Source organism: Ranitomeya imitator, chromosome 4, assembly GCF_032444005.1.
Source record: "Ranitomeya imitator isolate aRanImi1 chromosome 4, aRanImi1.pri, whole genome shotgun sequence".
NCBI classification, from domain to species: Eukaryota; Metazoa; Chordata; class Amphibia; order Anura; family Dendrobatidae; genus Ranitomeya; species Ranitomeya imitator.
The window spans coordinates 407,993,953-408,013,583 of NC_091285.1; the positions used below are offsets into that span (position 1 = coordinate 407,993,953).

Sequence of the window (19,631 nt, forward strand, 5' to 3'; positions counted from 1 at the left end):
TCCAAGTTGAGGGGAAGATGGATGGGGAAAAATATAGGGATGTTCTTGGGCAAAACCTGTTTCATTCTGTCAGTGATTTAAAGACTGGGACGGAGGTTAACCTTCTAACACGACAATAACCCAAAGCATTCTGCTAAAAAACACTCAAGTGGTTTTAAGGAAAATGTATAAATGTTTTGGAGTGACCGAGTCAAAACCTAGACCTTAATCCAATTGAGAATCTGTGGTCAGACTTGAAGATTGTTGTTACGGAGAGGAAACCATGTAACTTGAAGGAGCTGGAGCAGCTTTGCCTTGAGAAATGGGCAAAAATCCTAGTGGCAAATTGTGGAAGGCTCATAGATATGTATACAAAGTGAACTGCAGCTGTAGGCAGCTGTACAAAATACTGTTTTATGGGGGTGAATAGTTATGCACACTGAAGTTCTCAGTTATTCTGTACTATTTGTTGTTTACTTCACAATAAAAAGAAAACCAAATGTTCACAGTTGTAGGCATGTTCTTTACATGAACTGATGCAAACTCTAAAAAAAAAAGCCTGTGAAATTCTAGGTTGTGAGGTAGCAAAACAGGAAAATTTGCAAGGAGTGATTACTTTGGCATGCCACTGTAAGTGTGAAAATTTCTTGTTTGGCTGTAGTAAAGTATTCCTGATGGTGCATTTTGACCTAGCACCACTCTGCAGCCCTGGACGCTTGCTGCAGCATTTTTTTTTTTTGGACTGCCAGGATTGTCTTTAGATTTGTCGGTTTCTGCCATGTGCAAGAGGTACAACCAAGTCAATAGCTGATGTGAGTCCATCGTTGTAGAAAACAATGGCTCTGTTTTGGAGTCAAGATATAATAGGCAGTGTTAGCAGAGACAGAGATCAGAGAGTATGTGATTGTCTAGAAGAGGTGAGAGGTTTCTGCAGGGGTTTCTAATTGCTGGACTTTAGAGGCAGTTGAACAGGACAGGGAGGTTAAGTAAATGATAGTCAGATAGGGCGAGAAGTGAGGTCATGAGGTTAAATAGAGAACAGAGACGGGTTAAGTTGATGCCTAGGATATGTCCATCTTTATGGGTGGATGTGGACAAGGTTTGCTGATGTCTCCTAGATGTGACAGACAGAGGGCCTAAGACGCCATCTTTTCCCCTTGACACCTGCGGTGATGACCTCGATGACTCTTGCAGATGCTGTTGGTGGTTGTAAAATGCTTTAATGTCCCCTTGTAGGGAAGCACACCTGATAGCAGACTTAGATCTTCCCTTTATGGCAGTTTTAAACATGTTGCAAACTCAGGTGCCAACAGATTACATCGAGCCCAGGAACACATTTCGTCACAAAGTTCTAGCAAGCCACTTCCCCATTATTAATATTTTTTTTTCATTGCAACATTGACTTCCAGGGGGTTGTAAATATGAAATAGAGTGGGGTTTAAACACAAAACTTTAATAAACAATAAACACAAGGAAATAAATTTGAATTACCAAGTGACAGGCTGGCAGCAGAGGAGAGAGGGCCTTGCCTTTAAGAGTTGCAAATATTTACACTAACTATAGTAGAAAAAGTCATTTTCTGTCAGATGAATAATTGTAGATGTATAGTGGAAAGTTTATTTTTGTGCTCAAATTTGCAGTGCCATTAAAGTAAATTATTTTAAAGTATTATCACTAGACTCCCACTCTTCATATCCACATTCATAGTTTGTTTGAATGTCATAAAATTGTCCTGCATCAATTATTTGTGTAATACAACAAAAATGGCAACGATCAGATATAATTTAGATCAACACAGTTTAAAGCTGCAAAGACAACATGTCATGCCCCCACATGCTATTAACCTGTAAATTAAATAAATGACACCCCTAAAAAGCAACATTAAGGATAAGAAGCCTAGAAGAGCTATAGGCTTTAAGGTTCCCTCATGAAACAATATTTTCATTGTTTTCATTATTAAAGGCTATGAAATGAGATTGATTTTAATAACAGAATTGTTCTTAATAGGGAGACGATGGTGGGAAAGGTCAAAAGGGTGAACCTGGAACTTCTTGGACTATGCCTGGAATAAGAGGTAAAGATGTAAGTAGAAATGTTAGAGACCTTACAAAACATTTTTAAATGTTTAAAAAAAAAAAAAAAAATCGAAATTTTCATAATACTTTTATTACACAGACTTGCACATGCATACAATGTATGTGCAGTATGCAGTGATGTATGAAAGCTTTACACAAGTCCTAAAAGAAATTAAATTGAACCAAATAAAACAAATAAGTCATAAATATTAGATTTTGTTATTTTTTTTAATGAGAAACACCATGTGAACATTTAGAATTAGAAAATAATTTGAAGGTGAAATTACAGTTTGTTGTTTTCAATCAATAGAATCACAATCATGTGTGAGTGAGTGACTTGTTTTTATAAAGAACAAAGACCTATAAAAGTCTATGTTTATGTATGATCTCAGTAGAAGAGTTGTTGATGCTTTTGAGGCTGGAAAGGTTACAAAACTATATCTAAATATTTTGTACTCAATTAATCCAGTCAGACAGATTGTGTAAAAGTGAATGAAATTCAAGGCTAAAATTACCCTCTACACGAGTGCCCTCCAACAAAGATCAATCCAAGAGTAAGGTGTATAATAGTCAATGATGTCAAAACAGAACCCAAGGTAACCTCTAAGCAACTAAAGGCCTCTTCCACATGAGCTAGTGTTAATGTTCAGGAGTTCACCATGATGAGTACTCTGAACTGCAATAGTGTACTACAATAGTGTGCAAATCGCATACTTGTGGTCACTTGATGGCCTGCTCACGGCACCAGTGAATCCTCAGTGTGCAGTGTAAGCGGGTTCACAAGTCTACAGTCATTTAGGCTATCTGGGTGTCTTAAAGTAGCACAAGCAACATGCAGCCTGGTGTTGTTGTCATGTTGAAAAATGCACTCTTTGGAGAAATGCCGTACCACTGGTTCTATGATTGATCCATTCTGTACTGCAAGTGAAATTGGAAATTGCATACCAAGCCTAAAACCTCAAAGTATCTATACGAACCATCAGAACACGTTTGCCAAAGATTGGGCTATGAGATGTCCAGCTACAGGGATTTCATTCACCTCCTGCCACTGATCTCAAAGGTTATAATGGTGCAGTGCAAGATTGCAATGAAGGCTGGAATGGAGATCTAGCTTCTTCCGTGACGAGTCCCTCTTTTTTCTTGGATGTAATGTTTTTCAGAGAATCATTTGGAGACCAATGTGTAACTCCATGAAGTGGCCTTTGAGAGGGAAAGTCACACCAGTTCTACTGGGAGCCTGTCACATGAAAAAACTCTATTAACATAGCAAAATTAACTGTGTTCCTTCTGACAGCGTTCCGCGTTTTACACGGGAGTGGCTCCAGTGTGGGTTCAGTAGCCTCTCACTGTATAGGGAGCTGCTGTAACTGCGCCCCTGACACTGACTGACAGGAGGTCTTAATGCTATTAACATTATTGGCCCATATAATGTTCTTGCACACGGGCCCTCTTCAGTCTATGCACATAACCAGAGCAAAAATCACAAACATAAATCCTTAGCCTTGTCCTGGTGGCAACTAAACAGAACAGACCCTGGCTTCTCATACACGGCTGAGCTAGCCACAGCTCAGTCAAACAAAACTGCAATTGTCAATAGAAGCCACTGATACTTGTGGTTCTCTGCACACAGCCTGTGCAGACTCTTCTCAGAGAGGGATTTTGGCTTATCTCTCTCTCTTCAGCTCAAAGACACATCATCTACTCTGGTCATCTTTCCTGAGCTGGCTGACGTAGATGAACACCTAGCCTGTTCATATGCAAAGCTAACCAGGTGCACTAATCAAAGCCTGCAGAGCTAGGATTTAACCTTAGTCTACTTGGCATTGCTAAACTATCTAGCTATCTACAAACACATACTTGAGATGCTTGTAGGCCCCGTTTTTATTGGATCTACTTGCGTGAGATACTTTGCAGCTCATTAGATGGTCAGAGAGAGACGCTGTTAGGTCTCGGGTTCCCGCTTCTGCACAGGGGGAATCTCGAGCCATCTCCGCTGCGGTCTCCCATTCTTATCCAGCCGCAGTGGAGTCTGCTCTGCAAGGACGTCGATCCCAGCGTCTTGCTCAGTCTCACTCTGTACAGAGAGTTACTGCTGCTTCTTCAGCTTCTGCCATTAAAGCCAGTGCTGGTCAGCAGCGAGCGGACTTCTCTGGGACTAAGTCCTTGTCTGCACACACTGAGCATGCCCAGGGCAAGATCTCCCGTTGGAGATCGAGGGTTATGTGCTCAGGCTCTGCAGCACATTCCATTGGTCCTCTTGGCAGGTCTTGGAAGGGCAAAGTTTCTGTGGCCACTTCCTGTGCTGCAACTATATAAACTGCGCATGACCGAACAGCCATGCGCTAGTGTACATTTGCATACGTGTGTTTGTTGTGAGTGCAAGTCGTCCTTGGATATCCCTTCCCTATTGAATGTCTGTTCGCGGAAGGTGTATGGTTGCTATCTAGCGCCCGACTTATCCTACAGCACAAATCACACATTACAGCGTCCAGTTGCTGTGACCGCCAGTACGGCGCCGTGCACTTCCTCTGTGCTTTCCTTACCCAAGCCTGGGTGGTTAGTGGCGTTCGTCAGTGCGGCACCGCATGCACTCTTGTGCCTTAATATTGTTGTTTGGCTTCTTTACACACCCAGTTGCGGTGTTGTGCCAGCAAGGGTCTAATCGGACTTCAATCCTAGTTGGGGTTGAGTTCGCTGACTACTTGCTCGCGCTCTATGTGCGGTACCGTGATCCTGTGACGCAACAGGATCGCTTCTTTCACGCTGGGTGAAGTTTAACCCACGTGTGTATACTTATGAGTACCGCCATATAGTCCGTCATTACTTGGCAGCAGGTTCCATCTCTGCACGATGGACCCCGGGCTGCGAACGCACCATACTCTATCTGTCTTATTATTTGGTGCGTTCCGCTAGCCCTAACATTACACTAGCGCCAGGGTCTGGCTAGTAATGACGGACAAACAGCAATCCTTGCGGTATATCCAGCAGCTGGAGGGTAGGTTGGCGGCTCTTGAGAGCGCAACCTCAGCTGTGGATGTTACCGCAGTTGCTGTACAGGCAGCTAGCGTTGCTGCAGCAACCCTGTCCATTGCCACCCCTGCTCCGACATTTTCTCGCCTCCCGCTGCCAGAGAAATTTTCTGGTGATAGCAAATTTTGTAGGGGATTTGTGAGTCAGTGCTCAATTCACCTCGAGCTCCTGGCTGCACGTTTTCCCACAGAGCGGGCTAAGGTGGGATTTATAGTGTCTCTCTTGTCGGACAGGGCGTTGGAATGGGCTACGCCGCTGTGGGAGCGTGGTGATCATGTGGTGCAGAGTGCTCCGCTGTTTCTGAGCACTCTGAAACAGGTCTTTTTAGGACCTCAAGTCACCCATGATACTGCGCTCCAACTGCTGGCATTAACTCAGGGTGAGTCCTTGGTCAGTCATTTTGCCGTCCAATTCCGCACTTTAGCTTCTGAGCTGGATTGGTCGGATAAAGCTCTTATCCCCATATTTTGGAGGGGCCTGGCTGACCACGTTAAGGACGCTCTGGCCACTAGGGAGATTCCTGCCACACTGGAGGAGTTAATAACTGTCTCCACTCGAATTGACCTCCGTTTTAACGAGCGGAGGTTAGAGCGAGCCCAGTGTAGGCAGAGGTTTCGGCTGGCTCCTACCTTCGCCAAACCTCTGGAATCTCCGGTCCTGGTTCCTGAGTCACATGAGGCCAGGGAAGTGTCACAAGCGGGACCTAAGTCCCGGACCGCTTGTGCACTCAAGGTCTCTCATGTTTGCCAGCAGTCAGGACATCTAGCCACCAGATGTTCTCAGCGGTCGAGGAAACGTCAGCGTCTAGTGGTAGTAGGTGGAGGTACACTAGACACGGCGACGTTTGCCTCTAAATTGTCCTTTAAGGGGACAATTACTATAGGCTCATTCTCCCACTCGGTAGAGCTCTGCGTGGATTCTGGGGCGGAGGGCAATTTTATGTCTTCTGCCTTCGCCTAACGTCACGCAATACCCCTGGTTATGCTAGCTCAACCAGTAACGGTACGAGTGGTGAATGGGTCGACACTGCCCTCACAGATAACACACCAGACCATCCCTTTTACTCTGTCCATGTCGCCATCTCATCAGGAGATTATATCTCTGCTCGTCATTCCTGAGGGAATTGATGAGGTCCTGTTGGGAATACCTTGGCTACGGTACCACTCTCCTCATATCGAGTGGTCCTTTTGCAGAATCCTGGGATGGGGCGAATCTTGTGGGGGTAGGTGTCAGAGGGAGTGCGTTCAGGTTGCTACTACAGAGGTACCCGCAGATCTTTCCTCTCTCCCCAAGCAGTATTGGTCTTATGCAGACGTGTTCTCCAAAAAGGCGGCGGAGATCCTTCCGCCCCATCGCCCCTATGACTGTCCTATTGATCTCTTGCCTGGTGCTGAGCCTCCCCGGGGTCGAGTCTATCCGCTATCTCTCCCGGAGATGGAGGCAATGTCACAGTATATACAGGAAAATCTGGCAAGAGGATTCATTAGGAAGTCAGTGTTACCTGCTGGGGCAGGGTTCTTCGTGCAGAAGAAGAATGGGGAATTGCGTCCATGCATAGACTACAGGGGTCTTAATGCCATCACCGTTAAAAATAAGTATCCTTTGCCCTTGATATCTGAGCTCTTCGATAGGCTTCGGGGAGCAAGGGTATTTACTAAACTAGATCTGCGGGGTGCTTACAACCTGATTCGCATCCGTGAGGGGGATGAATGGAAGACGGCTTTTAACACCAGGGATGGGCACTATGAATATCTGGTGATGCCCTTCGGGCTCTGTAATGCCCCAGCCGTTTTCCAAGACTTTGTGAACGATATCTTCCGGGATATGCTTTCCACCTCGGTCGTAGTCTATCTGGATGATATTCTCATCTACTCTCCAGATATTGACTCCCACCGGAGAGATGTTTGCAAAGTCTTCGACCTCCTACGGGCAAACTCCCTCTATGCCAAGTTGGAGAAGTGTATGTTTGAGCAGGAGTCCTTACCTTTCCTAGGCTACATCATCTCTGCCCAGGGATTGGCTATGGATCCTGCCAAACTACAGGCTGTGATGGACTGGCAGGAACCCCATTCTCTTAAAGCGGTGCAGCGCTTTATGGGGTTCATTAATTATTATCGCCAGTTCATTCCGCACTTCTCAACTTTGGTAGCTCCCTTGGTTGCCCTCACCAAGAAGGGGGCGAATCCCAAATCGTGGTCTGAGGAGGTCTCCAAGGCCTTTCACTCTATAAAGTCACACTTCGCTAGCGCTCCCATCCTGCATGTTGATAAGCCATTTATCATGGAGGTGGATGCCTCTGCTGTTGGTGCTGGAGCAGTCCTCTTCCAAAAGGATGCTCAAGGTCGGAAGCATCCTTGCTTCTTTTTCTCCAAGACCTTCTCACCAGCAGAGAGGAATTATTCCATCGGGGACAGGGAGTTGCTAGCCATGAAGTTGGCTTTCTCGGAGTGGAGACATCTCTTGGAGGGAGCACGTTTTCCCTTCCAAGTCTTCACAGACCATAAAAATTTGGTGTACCTGCAGACAGACCAGCGGTTGAATTCTCGCCAGGCCAGATGGTCCTTATTCTTCTCCCAGTTTCATTTCACCCTCCATTTTCTTTCTGGGGAGAAGAACATTCGGGCCGACGCTCTCTCTCGCTCCGTTGTGTCATCTGCGGAGGAGGAGGAGGAGGAGCCTCGGCTTATTGTCCCCACCGAGAGCTTGAGAACTGTGGCCCCAGTTTCGCTAGAGTCTGTGCCTCCGGGCAAGACTTTTGTACCATCCAGTTTGCGACCGGAGGTTCTCTCTTGGGCACACTTGTCCAGGGTGGGTGGACATTTTGGTACCAAAAGGACATCTGAGTTACAGGCGAGGACATACTGGTGGCCGCATATGGCTCGTGATGTCGCAGAGTATGTTCGGGCGTGTGTCTCTTGCGCCAAGAACAAGACTCCTCGGCAATGGCCAGCTGGTTTGCTTTATCCTCTGCCGGTGGCGGACAGGCCCTGGGAGATGGTCGGGATGGACTTTGTGGTGGGCTTACCCAAGTCTCGTAACTGCACCATTATCTGGGTGATCACCGACCATTTTTCCAAAATGGTGCACTTGGTGCCTCTTCCACGGCTACCTTCTGCACGGGCGTTGGCTGTCTTGTTCGTCAAGCATATCTTTCGCCTACACGGTATGCCAGACAAAATTGTTAGTGACCGGGGTCCCCAGTTTGCGTCTCGATTCTGGAGAGAGCTTTGTCGTCTACTCAGTATTGAGTTGAGTCTCTCTTCGGCATATCATCCCGAGATGAATGGGTTGGTAGAGAGGGCCAACCAGACCTTGGTCACATATTTACGACATTTTGTTTCTGCCAGGCAGGATGACTGGGCATCCTTGTTACCGTGGGCAGAGTTTGCACTTAACAATGCCGTAGCCGACTTCACCGGTCAGACTCCATTCCTCCTAAATTACGGCCAGCATCCGCGTGTTCCTGTGCCCATGCCTGTGTCTTCTGCTGACTCCAGGGTGACAGACTGGGCTGTGGAGGCACGGGACATTTGGGACCGCACGCAGGATGCCATTCGGGCCTCCAAGGAGAGAATGAGGTCCTCCGCCGATGTTCATCGGCGCCCCGCTCCGACCTTTGCTCCTGGCGACTTGGTGTGGCTCTCCGCCCGTAACATCAGGCTGCGAGTTGAGTCCACTAAGTTTGCTCCTCGCTACTTGGGTCCCTTCAAGGTTCTCGAACGGGTTAATCCTGTGGTCTACCGTTTGGCTCTTCCTCCACGCTTGGGTATCACCGACACCTTTCATGTGTCCCTCTTGAAACCCGTATACATGTCCCGGTTTTCCGAGTCATCTGCCGGGACATCGGGTTCGTCTACGGACGATTATGAGGTGAACGCTATTTTGGGGTGCAAGGTGGTACGCGGCAAAAAGTTCATTGCTGCCTTCGAGCGTAGCGAGGCCCAAGGAGGGGGGGGCCCTAGGAGGGGGGGTAATGTTAGGTCTCGAGTTCCCGCTTCTGCACAGGGGGAATCTCGAGCCATCTCCGCTGCGGTCTCCCATTCGTATCCAGCCGCAGTGGAGTCTGCTCAGCAAGGACGTCGGTCCCAGCGTCTTGCTCAGTCTCACTCTGTACAGAGAGTTACTGCTGCTTCTTCAGCTTCTGCCATTAAAGCCAGTGCTGGTCAGCAGCGAGCGGACTTCTCTGGGACTAAGTCCTTGTCTGCACACACTGAGCATGCCTAGGGCAAGATCTCCCGTTGGAGATCGAGGGTCATGTGCTCAGGCTCTGCAGCACATTCCATTGGTCCTCTTGGCAGGTCTTGAAAGGGCAAAGTTTCTGTGGCCACTTCCTGTGCTGCAACTTTATAAACTGCGCATGACCGCACGGCCATGCGCTAGTGTACATTTGCATACGTGTGTTTGTTGTGAGTGCAAGTCGTCCTTGGATACCCCTTCCCTATTGAATGTCTGTTCGCGGAAGGTGTATGGTTGCTATCTAGCCCGACTTATCCTACAGCACGAATCACACATTACAGCGTCCAGTTGCTGTGACCGCCAGTACGGCGCCGTGCACTTCCTCTGTGCTTTCCTTACCCAAGCCTGGGTGGTTAGTGGCGTTCGTCAGTGCGGCACCGCATGCACTCTTGTACCTTAATATTGTTGTTTGGCTTCTTTACACACCCAGTTGCGGTGTTGTGCCAGCAATGGTCTAATCGGACTTCAATCCTAGTTGGGGTTGAGTTCGCTGACTACTTGCTCGCGCTCTATGTGTGGTACCGCGATCCTGTGACGCAACAGGATCGCTTCTTTCACGCTGGGTGAAGTTTAACCCACGTGTGTATACTTATGAGTACCGCCATATAGTCCGTCATTACTTGGCAGCAGGTTCCATCTCTGCACGGTGGACCCCGGGCTGCGAACGCACCATACTCTATCTGTCTTATTATTTGGTGCGTTCCGCTAGCCCTAACAGACGCTAGTGGTTCATTGCATGAATTATTCACTGTTTCAGTCATATCTTTACTATAGAACGGCTTCTTATTTACACACAGCTGCAGTATCATCTGAATATAGATATTTTTAATGGCGATGTTTCTTGAAACCATTATGTAATTTTACAATAGCTACACAGATAGAAACTACATACAGAGTTACAGTATATAGTAAACATGTTACTCAAATCAATTTAAAACAGTTAAAAAAAGGAGGGCATATGAGGACCAGAGGGATATGGGTTGGTAGTAAGTATAGTCCGTTATTTATAGCTTTGGAATCACTGCTCTGAAGCGGGCTAGATGGCTTTTGTTCCTCTGATGATGCCGTTGGTCCAAGCATGAAGCCAAAAAGTTGCGGAGAGGTGCGCACCTGAAACAAAATGTTGAGAGAAACCTTTTAAGGACCTGTGATATAAAAAAGGAAGTTGACAAAGCTGGAAATGATAAGATGTAGAAATGAGTACTTTATTATATTATATTAATTTCATGACAATGAATTGTTTGCCTAAATAAATACTATCAGCATTCATTATCAGACAAAACTAATTTTAATAATAATTTATCATTTTTCTTTAGGGTGAACAAGGTTTAAGTGGAGATCCCGGTATAAAGGTAATGTATATTTACCGTAATGAGGAGTGCCACCACGCACCATTTTACATCTAATTGTAAAGTGTAGATTTTTGTTGACATGTGACTGTACACTACTCAGTAGTAAGTTTTGCAAGATTATTGTATTACTTTCAAGTTTTAATATTTACCCTAGAAAATGAATATAAAAACAAATAATGGTGTGAACATTACTAATTAAAACTCCAAAAGTCAGCTCTAGATATTCATTTTGTGGTTAACTTTTATTCTCTTCTAGGGAGATGCTGGAATGAAAGGTGAACCAGGAGAGAAAGGACAGAGGGTAAGCCTTTTCTCCTTTTCTGCATAGAACGAGACTAACGTCACACTGAAATGTGATTTGCCAACAGGTTGCAATCCGTTTTACCATTTACATATTCCATAATCATAAAAATATCTTTATTTGGTTCTGTTTGTATATCATCCGTTAGACTGTTACCAGAGGTAAAGGAGTGTACATAGGCTCAGTTTCTCTTAGGGCTTATTCACAAGTCAGTGTTTGATTGCTAAATCCGGGATTGGAACTTACAAAGAAAAACTATAAGGCCACGTTTAGTATTTGGTCAGTATTTTACATCAGTATTTTTAAGCCAAAATCTGGAGTTGAACAATCAGAAGAAAACTATAATAGAAACAGGTCACCACTAGTGATGGGCGAATCCCCCGATGTTCGGGATCGGCGGGTTCGCCCAAGTTTTTCGAAAAGTTCAAGTTTGGCGCCGGACATGACACGAATTTGCGTCCGAACCCCGAACTCGTACTTTACATATATGGGATGGGGCGGGGGGCTGTAAAAAGAGCAGAAAATTTATTATAAACATTATAATTATACTTAACTGTCCAGCGACACGTCATCCCATCCTGCTGTCTCCTGGCCGCATCTGCTTCCGGGGCCGCTCATTACCTTCTGTGTTGTGAATTCTGTTGTCGGGCTCCATCCTGTGGTCATGAATGGTACTTCGGCTGGTTCTGTCCATGGACTTCCTCTGGTGGGTGTTTCTGAGTTTCCTTTCACAGGTGACGAGGTTAATTCGTTAACTGTCTGCTCTATTTAACTCCACTTAGATCTTTGCTCCATGCCACCTGTCAATGTTCCAGTATTGGTCTAGTTCACTCCTGGATCGTTCTTGTGACCTGTCTTCCCATCAGAAGCTAAGTTCCAGCTTGTATTTCTTTGGTTTGCTATTTTTCTGTCCAGCTTGCTATTTTATTTGTTGTCTTGCTTGCTGGAAGCTCTGGGACGCAGAGGGAGCGCCTCCGCACCGTGAGTCGGTGCGGAGGGTCTTTTTGCGCCCTCTGCGTGGTCTTTTTGTAGGTTTTTGTGCTGACCGCAAAGTAACCTTTCCTATCCTCGGTCTGTTCAGTAAGTCGGGCCTCACTTTGCTAAATCTATTTCATCTCTGTGTTTGTATTTTCATATTTACTCACAGTCATTATATGTGGGGGGCTGCCTTTTCCTTTGGGGAATTTCTCTGAGGCAAGGTAGGCTTTATTTTTCTATGTTCAGGGCTAGCTAGTTTCTTAGGCTGTGCCGAGTTGCATAGGGAGCGTTAGGCGCAATCCACGGCTATTTCTAGTGTGTTTGATAGGTTTAGGAATTGCGGTCAGCAGAGTTCCCACGTCCCAGAGCTCGTCCTTTATTATCAGTAACTATCAGGTCATTCCGTGTGCTCTTAACCACCAGGTCCATTATTGTCCTGACCACAAGGTCATAACACTTCTGCCGGTAATCACTGCACTTGGCAGTCTTTGGCTTTTTCTGGCAGCGTTCATGTTGTGACGCCACTGCACAAACACTGATGGAAAAAGCTGAAGACTGCCGACTGCAGTGAATACCGGCAGAAGGTAATGAGCGGCCCCAGAAGCAGATGCGGCCGGGAGACAGCGGGACCAGAGGACGCGTCGCTGGACAGGTAAGTATAATTATAATGTTTATTATCAATTTTCTGGTTTTTTTTTACAGCCCGAACTGGACCCAAACTGTGGAAACCCATGTTCAGGACGTGTGACCGGTACGGTCCAGAACTTTACAGTTCAGGTTCACCCATCCCTAGTTACCACTTCTGTATTTTTCTCGCACTCCAGATTTTTGCTTACAAATACTGACCAAATACTGAATGTGTGTGCATGACTTGGCCTAATTGAAAGATTGACACTTGTTCTAATAAACTGATATACTGATAAAATACTGCTCAAAAATATTGCTGAATGAATAAAGCCTTATATAGTATTCTGAAATATATTTCTAGGGCACCACAGGACTCCCAGGCCGCATAGGTGATTCTGGACAAAAAGGAGAACAAGGAGCACCTGGAAAAGATGTAAGGATGACTTCATTATTTCATATGCAAATTGCCTCTTCGGAGAAAAAGAGGACTTGAACTCTATAGCGCCACCTGTTGGAAGTAGCGATCCTACAATTCACAATTTATTATTTCAGTCATTCACATGTGTATGTCTGTTATGAGGACTATATTTCTAGAAGGAAAAAAGTATTTTACAGTCAAAACCATAAAATGGTCATTATATTTTTCTGATCTTTTAATAGGGTATTGATGGCAAAAAAGGAAACAAAGGAGAACCCGTAAGTTAGCAAATGCATTAATTTACAGCCATTTCTGCCTTTCTCATTAAAATTATTATGGTAACATAGATGCCCCAATTTCTGTGCTCCCTTCAAATCAAAAGTATTTTTTGTGTGTACTTTAGTTTCCCTCATAAATTGATCTCCAGTGTGGACACATTTGTGGTGGTAGCTTGGAATAGTGGAGTTGATTGCTCCAATCACTTTAAAAAGTAATTTATTCTCCACAGGGACAGCCAGGACCACCTGGAAGTACAGTAAGACTTTTTATTTAATGATACGTTGTGTTAATACGATAATCATTGCGTGACATTACTTCAATATTATTATTTTCAGGTCACCATGGTGGATAAAACATTACCTGTCCGAGGAGAAAAGGCAAGGTTTCTAAATCGGATCACATTATCTCTTATGTTTTTCATATTTTGGTCATTAGAAGCTTCAATACTAAAATTTTCTTTTAAATTGACTTTTATCTATTGTAGGGAGATAGAGGAGAAGTAGGTTCTCCAGGGAATACAGGCTTGAAAGGTGACAAGGGAGATTCTGGATCACCAGGACCAAGAGTAAGCATCAAATGACTATGGTCATCATTACTGCTATTCTTACATATGCAGAGTGATTTCATTTAAGTATATATTATTTTATTTTTTATTTAATTTTACAAAAATAGCAATAAAATGGTACAAAATGGATACAGTGGGGAAAAGTGTTTGATACACTGCCGATTTTGCAAGTTTTCCCACCTACAAATCCACTGTATGCAATCAAACAAATGGTTTTATATGCAAGATAGAAGTCGTATTGTTACAGTCTGGGATGACATATACAGTGGGGCAAAAAAGTATTTAGTCAGTCAGCAATAGTGCAAGTTCCACCACTTAAAAAGATGAGAGGCGTCTGTAATTTACATCATAGGTAGACCTCAACTATGGGAGACAAACTGAGAAAAATAAATCCAGAAAATCACATTGTCTGTTTTTTTAACATTTTATTTGCATATTATGGTGGAAAATAAGTATTTGGTCAGAAACAAAATTTCATCTCAATACTTTGTAATATATCCTTTGTTGGCAATGACAGAGGTCAAACGTTTTCTGTAAGTCTTCACAAGGTTGCCACACACTGTTGTTGGTATGTTGGCCCATTCCTCCATGCAGATCTCCTCTAGAGCAGTGATGTTTTTGGCTTTTCGCTTGGCAACATGGACTTTCAACTCCCTCCAAAGGTTTTCTATAGGGTTGAGATCTGGAGACTGGCTAGGCCACTCCAGGACCTTGAAATGCTTCTTACGAAGCCACTCCTTTGTTGCCCTGGCGGTGTGCTTTGGATCATTGTCATGTTGAAAGACCCAGCCACGTTTCATCTTCAATGCCCTTGCTGATGGAAGGAGGTTTGCACTCAAAATCTCACGATACATGGCCCCATTCATTCTTTCATGTACCCGGATCAGTCGTCCTGGCCCCTTTGCAGAGAAACAGCCCCAAAGCATGATGTTTCCACCACCATGTTTTACAGTAGGTATGGTGTTTGATGGATGCAACTCAGTATTCTTTTTCCTCCAAACACGACAAGTTGTGTTTCTACCAAACAGTTCCAGTTTGGTTTCATCAGACCATAGGACATTCTCCCAAAACTCCTCTGGATCATCCAAATGATCTCTAGCAAACTTCAGACGGGCCCGGACATGTACTGGCTTAAGCAATGGGACACGTCTGGCACTGCAGGATCTGAGTCCATGGTGGCGTAGTGTGTTACTTATGGTAGGCCTTGTTACATTGGTCCCAGCTCTCTGCAGTTCATTCACTAGGTCCCCCCGCGTGGTTCTGGGATTTTTGCTCACCGTTCTTGTGATCATTCTGACCCCACGGGGTGGGATGTTGTGTGGAGCCCCAGATCGAGGGAGATTATCAGTGGTCTTGTATGTCTTCCATTTTCTAATTATTGCTCCCACTATTGATTTCTTCACTCCAAGCTGGTTGGCTATTGCAGATTCAGTCTTCCCAGCCTGGTGCAGGGCTACAATTTTGTTTCTGGTGTCCTTTGACAGCTCTTTGGTCTTCACCATAGTGGAGTTTGGAGTCAGACTGTTTGAGGGTGTGCACAGGTGTCTTTTTATACTGATAACAAGTTTAAACAGGTGCCATTACTACAGGTAATGAGTGGAAGAAAGAGGAGACTCTTAAAGAAGAAGTTACAGGTCTGTGAGAGCCAGAAATCTTGATTGTTTGTTTCTGACCAAATACTTATTTTCCACCATAATATGCAAAAAAATGTTTAAAAAAACAGACAATGTGATTTTCTGGATTTATTTTTCTCAGTTTGTCTCCCATAGTTGAGGTCTACCTATGATGTAAATTACAGACGCCTCTCATCTTTTTAAGTGGTGGAACTTGCACTATTGCTGACTGACTAAATACTTTTTTGCCCCACTGTACAGTACATGGAGCAGATAGATGTATCTGCCTAAATGGATTTAAATAATTTTAATGTGTCAAAAACTTTACTTGGGAAATGTGCAGTTTTTATCAGCTGTCATATGACTGACAAAAAATGATGTTTATGGAATTCATACAATGCTACATGAAACTACCTACCTTTCCTAGTTACTAGAGTTGAGCGACCTTGACCTTTTTAGAGTCGAGCCGGGTTTCGCGAAACCCGACTATCTCAAAAGTCGGGTCGAGTGAAATCGGCCGATTATGACGTAAAGTCGGGATCGACCGAAACACGAAACCCAATGCAAGTCAATGGGGCAGCATAGTCGGCAGTGAGTGGGGGCCAGGAAAACACCTAGAGTGCCCATTTTAATGTCAAAACCATCCATTCTTCTTAATGAAGCTTGTCAAGCGTAATTTACCTTATAATAATTGGAAGGCATTTGAAATTGGGGGTCATTTGGCTAAAGTTGTGGTGGGTAGGGCTGGTTCAAGTAATTAGTGGGCCCAGGAAATCTGGACCACGTCACGGCAGTGGAGCAGGGAGAGGTAAGTATTTCAACTTTGCAAGTGCTGTGAACCTGAGCAAGCAGGGGGGGCCCACTCGTTGGCATTGGCACTGGCACAGGGCCCCTCAAAGTACAGCGGTGTGTTTGCACGGCGGGGGCGCCTCCCACCGGCAGCAACACTTTTGCGTACTATGAGAGGCCCTGTGCCAGTGACGTCGCCAACTAGTATTCCTCCCCCCACCTGATGAAGGAACCTGCACTTTCATCTGCACCTTCCTCTTTGTCCCCGTGTAAGGTGGTATGGTATGCGGGAAGAGCAACCTGACTTTCAGCAGGGTCACAATGTTGTTGTGTAGCGTGCACGGGGAATGTTGCGTTATGGGTCAATGTACCAGCAGACTCATCTATCACTGGCTGGGCAATGGGCAGGATGAGGAGGAAACACAGATATAGGCCCAAAGAATAAAGTTGGCTAAATGCAGTTCAAAATTGGTAACACAGGAATAACCAGGGGGCATTGCAGTGGAGGACAACTGGAATGAGAGGCTGACACAGAGAGTAGGCCCAAATCAGTAAGTAGTCGAAATGCAGTTCAAAATTGGCAACCGCAGTAAACAGGCGGCACAGCTTTGTTCAGTGGAGGAGAACAGCAAGGAGTGGCAGACACCGATAGTAGGCTCCAACCCAACTAGTAGGCCAAATGCAGTCTAACATTAACAACTACTTAACGAGCGCCTGAAAACGGAATTTCAGGACAGGAAACCAGGAGAACAGCAAGGAGTGGCAGACACCGATAGTAGGCCCCAAACCAACTAGTACGCCAAATGCAGTTGTTCCGTTTAACCACAATTTAATGAGAGCCTGAAGATAGAAGTTCAGGAAAGGCAACCTGGAGAACACCTTGGAGTGGAACACACCATCTCTCTACACCCCATACCCAATTTGTAGGCCTAATGCAGTGTAGTTTCCAAGAACTACTAAACGAGAGCCGGAAGATCGAAGCTCAGGAAAGGCAACCTGGAGAACACCTTGGAGTGGAACACACCATCTCTCTACACCCCATACCCAATTTGTAGGCCTAATGCAGCGTAGTTTCCAACAACTACTAAACGAGAGCCGGAAGATCGAAGCTCAGGAAAGGCAACCTGGAGAACACCTTGGAGTGGAACACACCATCTCTCTACACCCCATACCCAATTTGTAGGCCTAATGCAGCGTAGTTTCCAACAACTACTAAACGAGAGCCGGAAGATCGAAGCTCAGGAAAGGCAACCTGGAGAACACCTTGGAGTGGAACACACCATCTCTCTACACCCCATACCCAATTTGTAGGCCTAATGCAGTGTAGTTTCCAAGAACTACTAAACGAGAGCCGGAAGATCGAAGCTCAGGAAAGGCAACCTGGAGAACACCTTGGAGTGGAACACACCATCTCTCTACACCCCATACCCAATTTGTAGGCCTAATGCAGCGTAGTTTCCAACAACTACTAAACGAGAGCATGAAGATCGAAGCATTGGCGAGGAAACCTGGGGAACACCTTGGAGTGGAACACACCATCTCTCTACACCCCATACCCAATTTGTAGGCCTAATGCAGCGTAGTTTCCAACAACTACTAAACGAGAGCCGGAAGATCGAAGCTCAGGAAAGGCAACCTGGAGAACACCTTGGAGTGGAACACACCATCTCTCTACACCCCATACCCAATTTGTAGGCCTAATGCAGTGTAGTTTCCAACAACTACTAAACGAGAGCCGGAAGATCGAAGCTCAGGAAAGGCAACCTGGGGAACACCTTGGAGTGTAACACACCATCTCTCTCCACCCGATACCCATTTTGTAGGCCTAATGCAGTGTAGTTTTCTACAACTACTAAACGAGAGTCGGAAGACCGAAGCAATGGCAAGGAAACCTGGGGAACACCTTGGAGTGTAACACACCATCTCTCTCCACCCCATACCCAATTTGTAGGCCTAATGCAGCCTACTTTCCGACAACTACTAAACGAGAGCATGAAGATCGAAGCTCAGGAAAGGCAACCTGGGGAACACCTTGGAGTGTAACAAACCCTCTCTCTACACCACGGAAGGGCTGATTCTTAGGAAGGAAGGCTGTCGGAAAGAAGCAGGGCGCGTCCGAGGGTGATTATATTCTTATTAGGTATATACTCACCCTCGGACGCGCCCTGCTTCTTTATTTGCAATGAATGTTTATTTGCAATGTGGTTTTGACTTACTCTATTTTTTTGGTAAATAATAATTTTATTATTTTCATTGTTTTGCATCTTCTTGGCAATAATATAAAGAAGACGCGACAGGACAACACTCGGTGGATGCCATATCTGTGTTTTAAATTGAAAAAAACTTTCAGTTAACTACTTGCAGGAGAAAGTTATTGTAGCTGGTGGCCATTTTTAGTACTGTACCAGATTTTTGTTGTATGTGTTTGTTTTTAATGTTAAAATGTCTGCATTTGATATCTCTCCAGTATTTTCTTTTTTATAAGCAAAATACTTATTTTTATATTTTCTGATGTTGGTTCAAGGGGTACACGGGCAGCAGTAGACAGGTCAGTGGAGGCCTAGTGGAAGGAGGGACCGCAGACAGGCTTCGAAGCCCTAACATAATAAATTGGGCTGGCTGTAGGCAATTTAAAATTGGTTCCAGGGGAACACGGGCAGCAGTAGACAGGTCAGTGGAGGCCTAGTGGAAGGAGGGACCGCAGACAGGCTTCGAAGGCCTAACATAAGAAAAATGTCAATACAATGGTATTGACAGTGCCAGGCATTGAAGGATGTCAGCGCATAGACTAAACATTGGTGGAGCTGTGAGAGAAAATTTTGCAAGTCGTAGAGCACTGTTTGACCTGGGGGGGGGGACTGTCTTGTGGCCGGCGGTACAGGCCCAGGGCCCCTCATATTACAATGGTGTGTCTGACGTTGGGTGCGCACCACCACCGCCAGACACTTTATTGTACTATGAGGGACCTAGTGGCAGTGCCATCGACCAAAAGCGGGCACACCCACCTCTTCAGACAAACAGTACTCTCACGGGTGCTGGCGCCAAGTGGCGATACCACGGCCCCGTGTGGGGACTTTGGCCATTTAGGGAGGTGTTAACATGTCGGATGCTGGACAATCAGGTGCTGCAAATTACGAGATTGGAAAAGTCGTTCAGAATAGTCCACAGGCAAGACCTTTACATAGGAAAGCTAGGTGTCAGCCGGGCAAGGTGGGGCAAAAGATTTCGAAATCCAGTTGTGGTTCATTTTAATGAAGGTTAGATCATCTACATTTTGGGTAGCCAGACGAGTCCTTTTTTCTGTTAGTATTGAACCTGCAGCACTGAATACTCTTTCTGATAGGACACTAGCTGCCGGGCAAGCAAGCTCCTGCAATGCATATTCTGCC

General features: G+C 45.3%; 1 protein-coding gene across 1 annotated transcript in view; it reads left to right on the top strand.

Moving 5' to 3' along the window:
* LOC138676256 (collagen alpha-1(VII) chain-like) overlaps positions 1-19,631 on the top strand; it is an 831,262-nt gene that overhangs the window by 348,949 nt on the left and 462,682 nt on the right. Inside the window, exons 49-56 of the mRNA XM_069765365.1 lie at positions 1,987-2,061; positions 10,637-10,672; positions 10,929-10,973; positions 12,940-13,011; positions 13,239-13,274; positions 13,505-13,531; positions 13,611-13,652; positions 13,760-13,840. Coding sequence (XP_069621466.1) covers positions 1,987-2,061; positions 10,637-10,672; positions 10,929-10,973; positions 12,940-13,011; positions 13,239-13,274; positions 13,505-13,531; positions 13,611-13,652; positions 13,760-13,840 — 414 coding nt within the window. The remainder of the gene's footprint in view (positions 1-1,986; positions 2,062-10,636; positions 10,673-10,928; positions 10,974-12,939; positions 13,012-13,238; positions 13,275-13,504; positions 13,532-13,610; positions 13,653-13,759; positions 13,841-19,631) is intronic.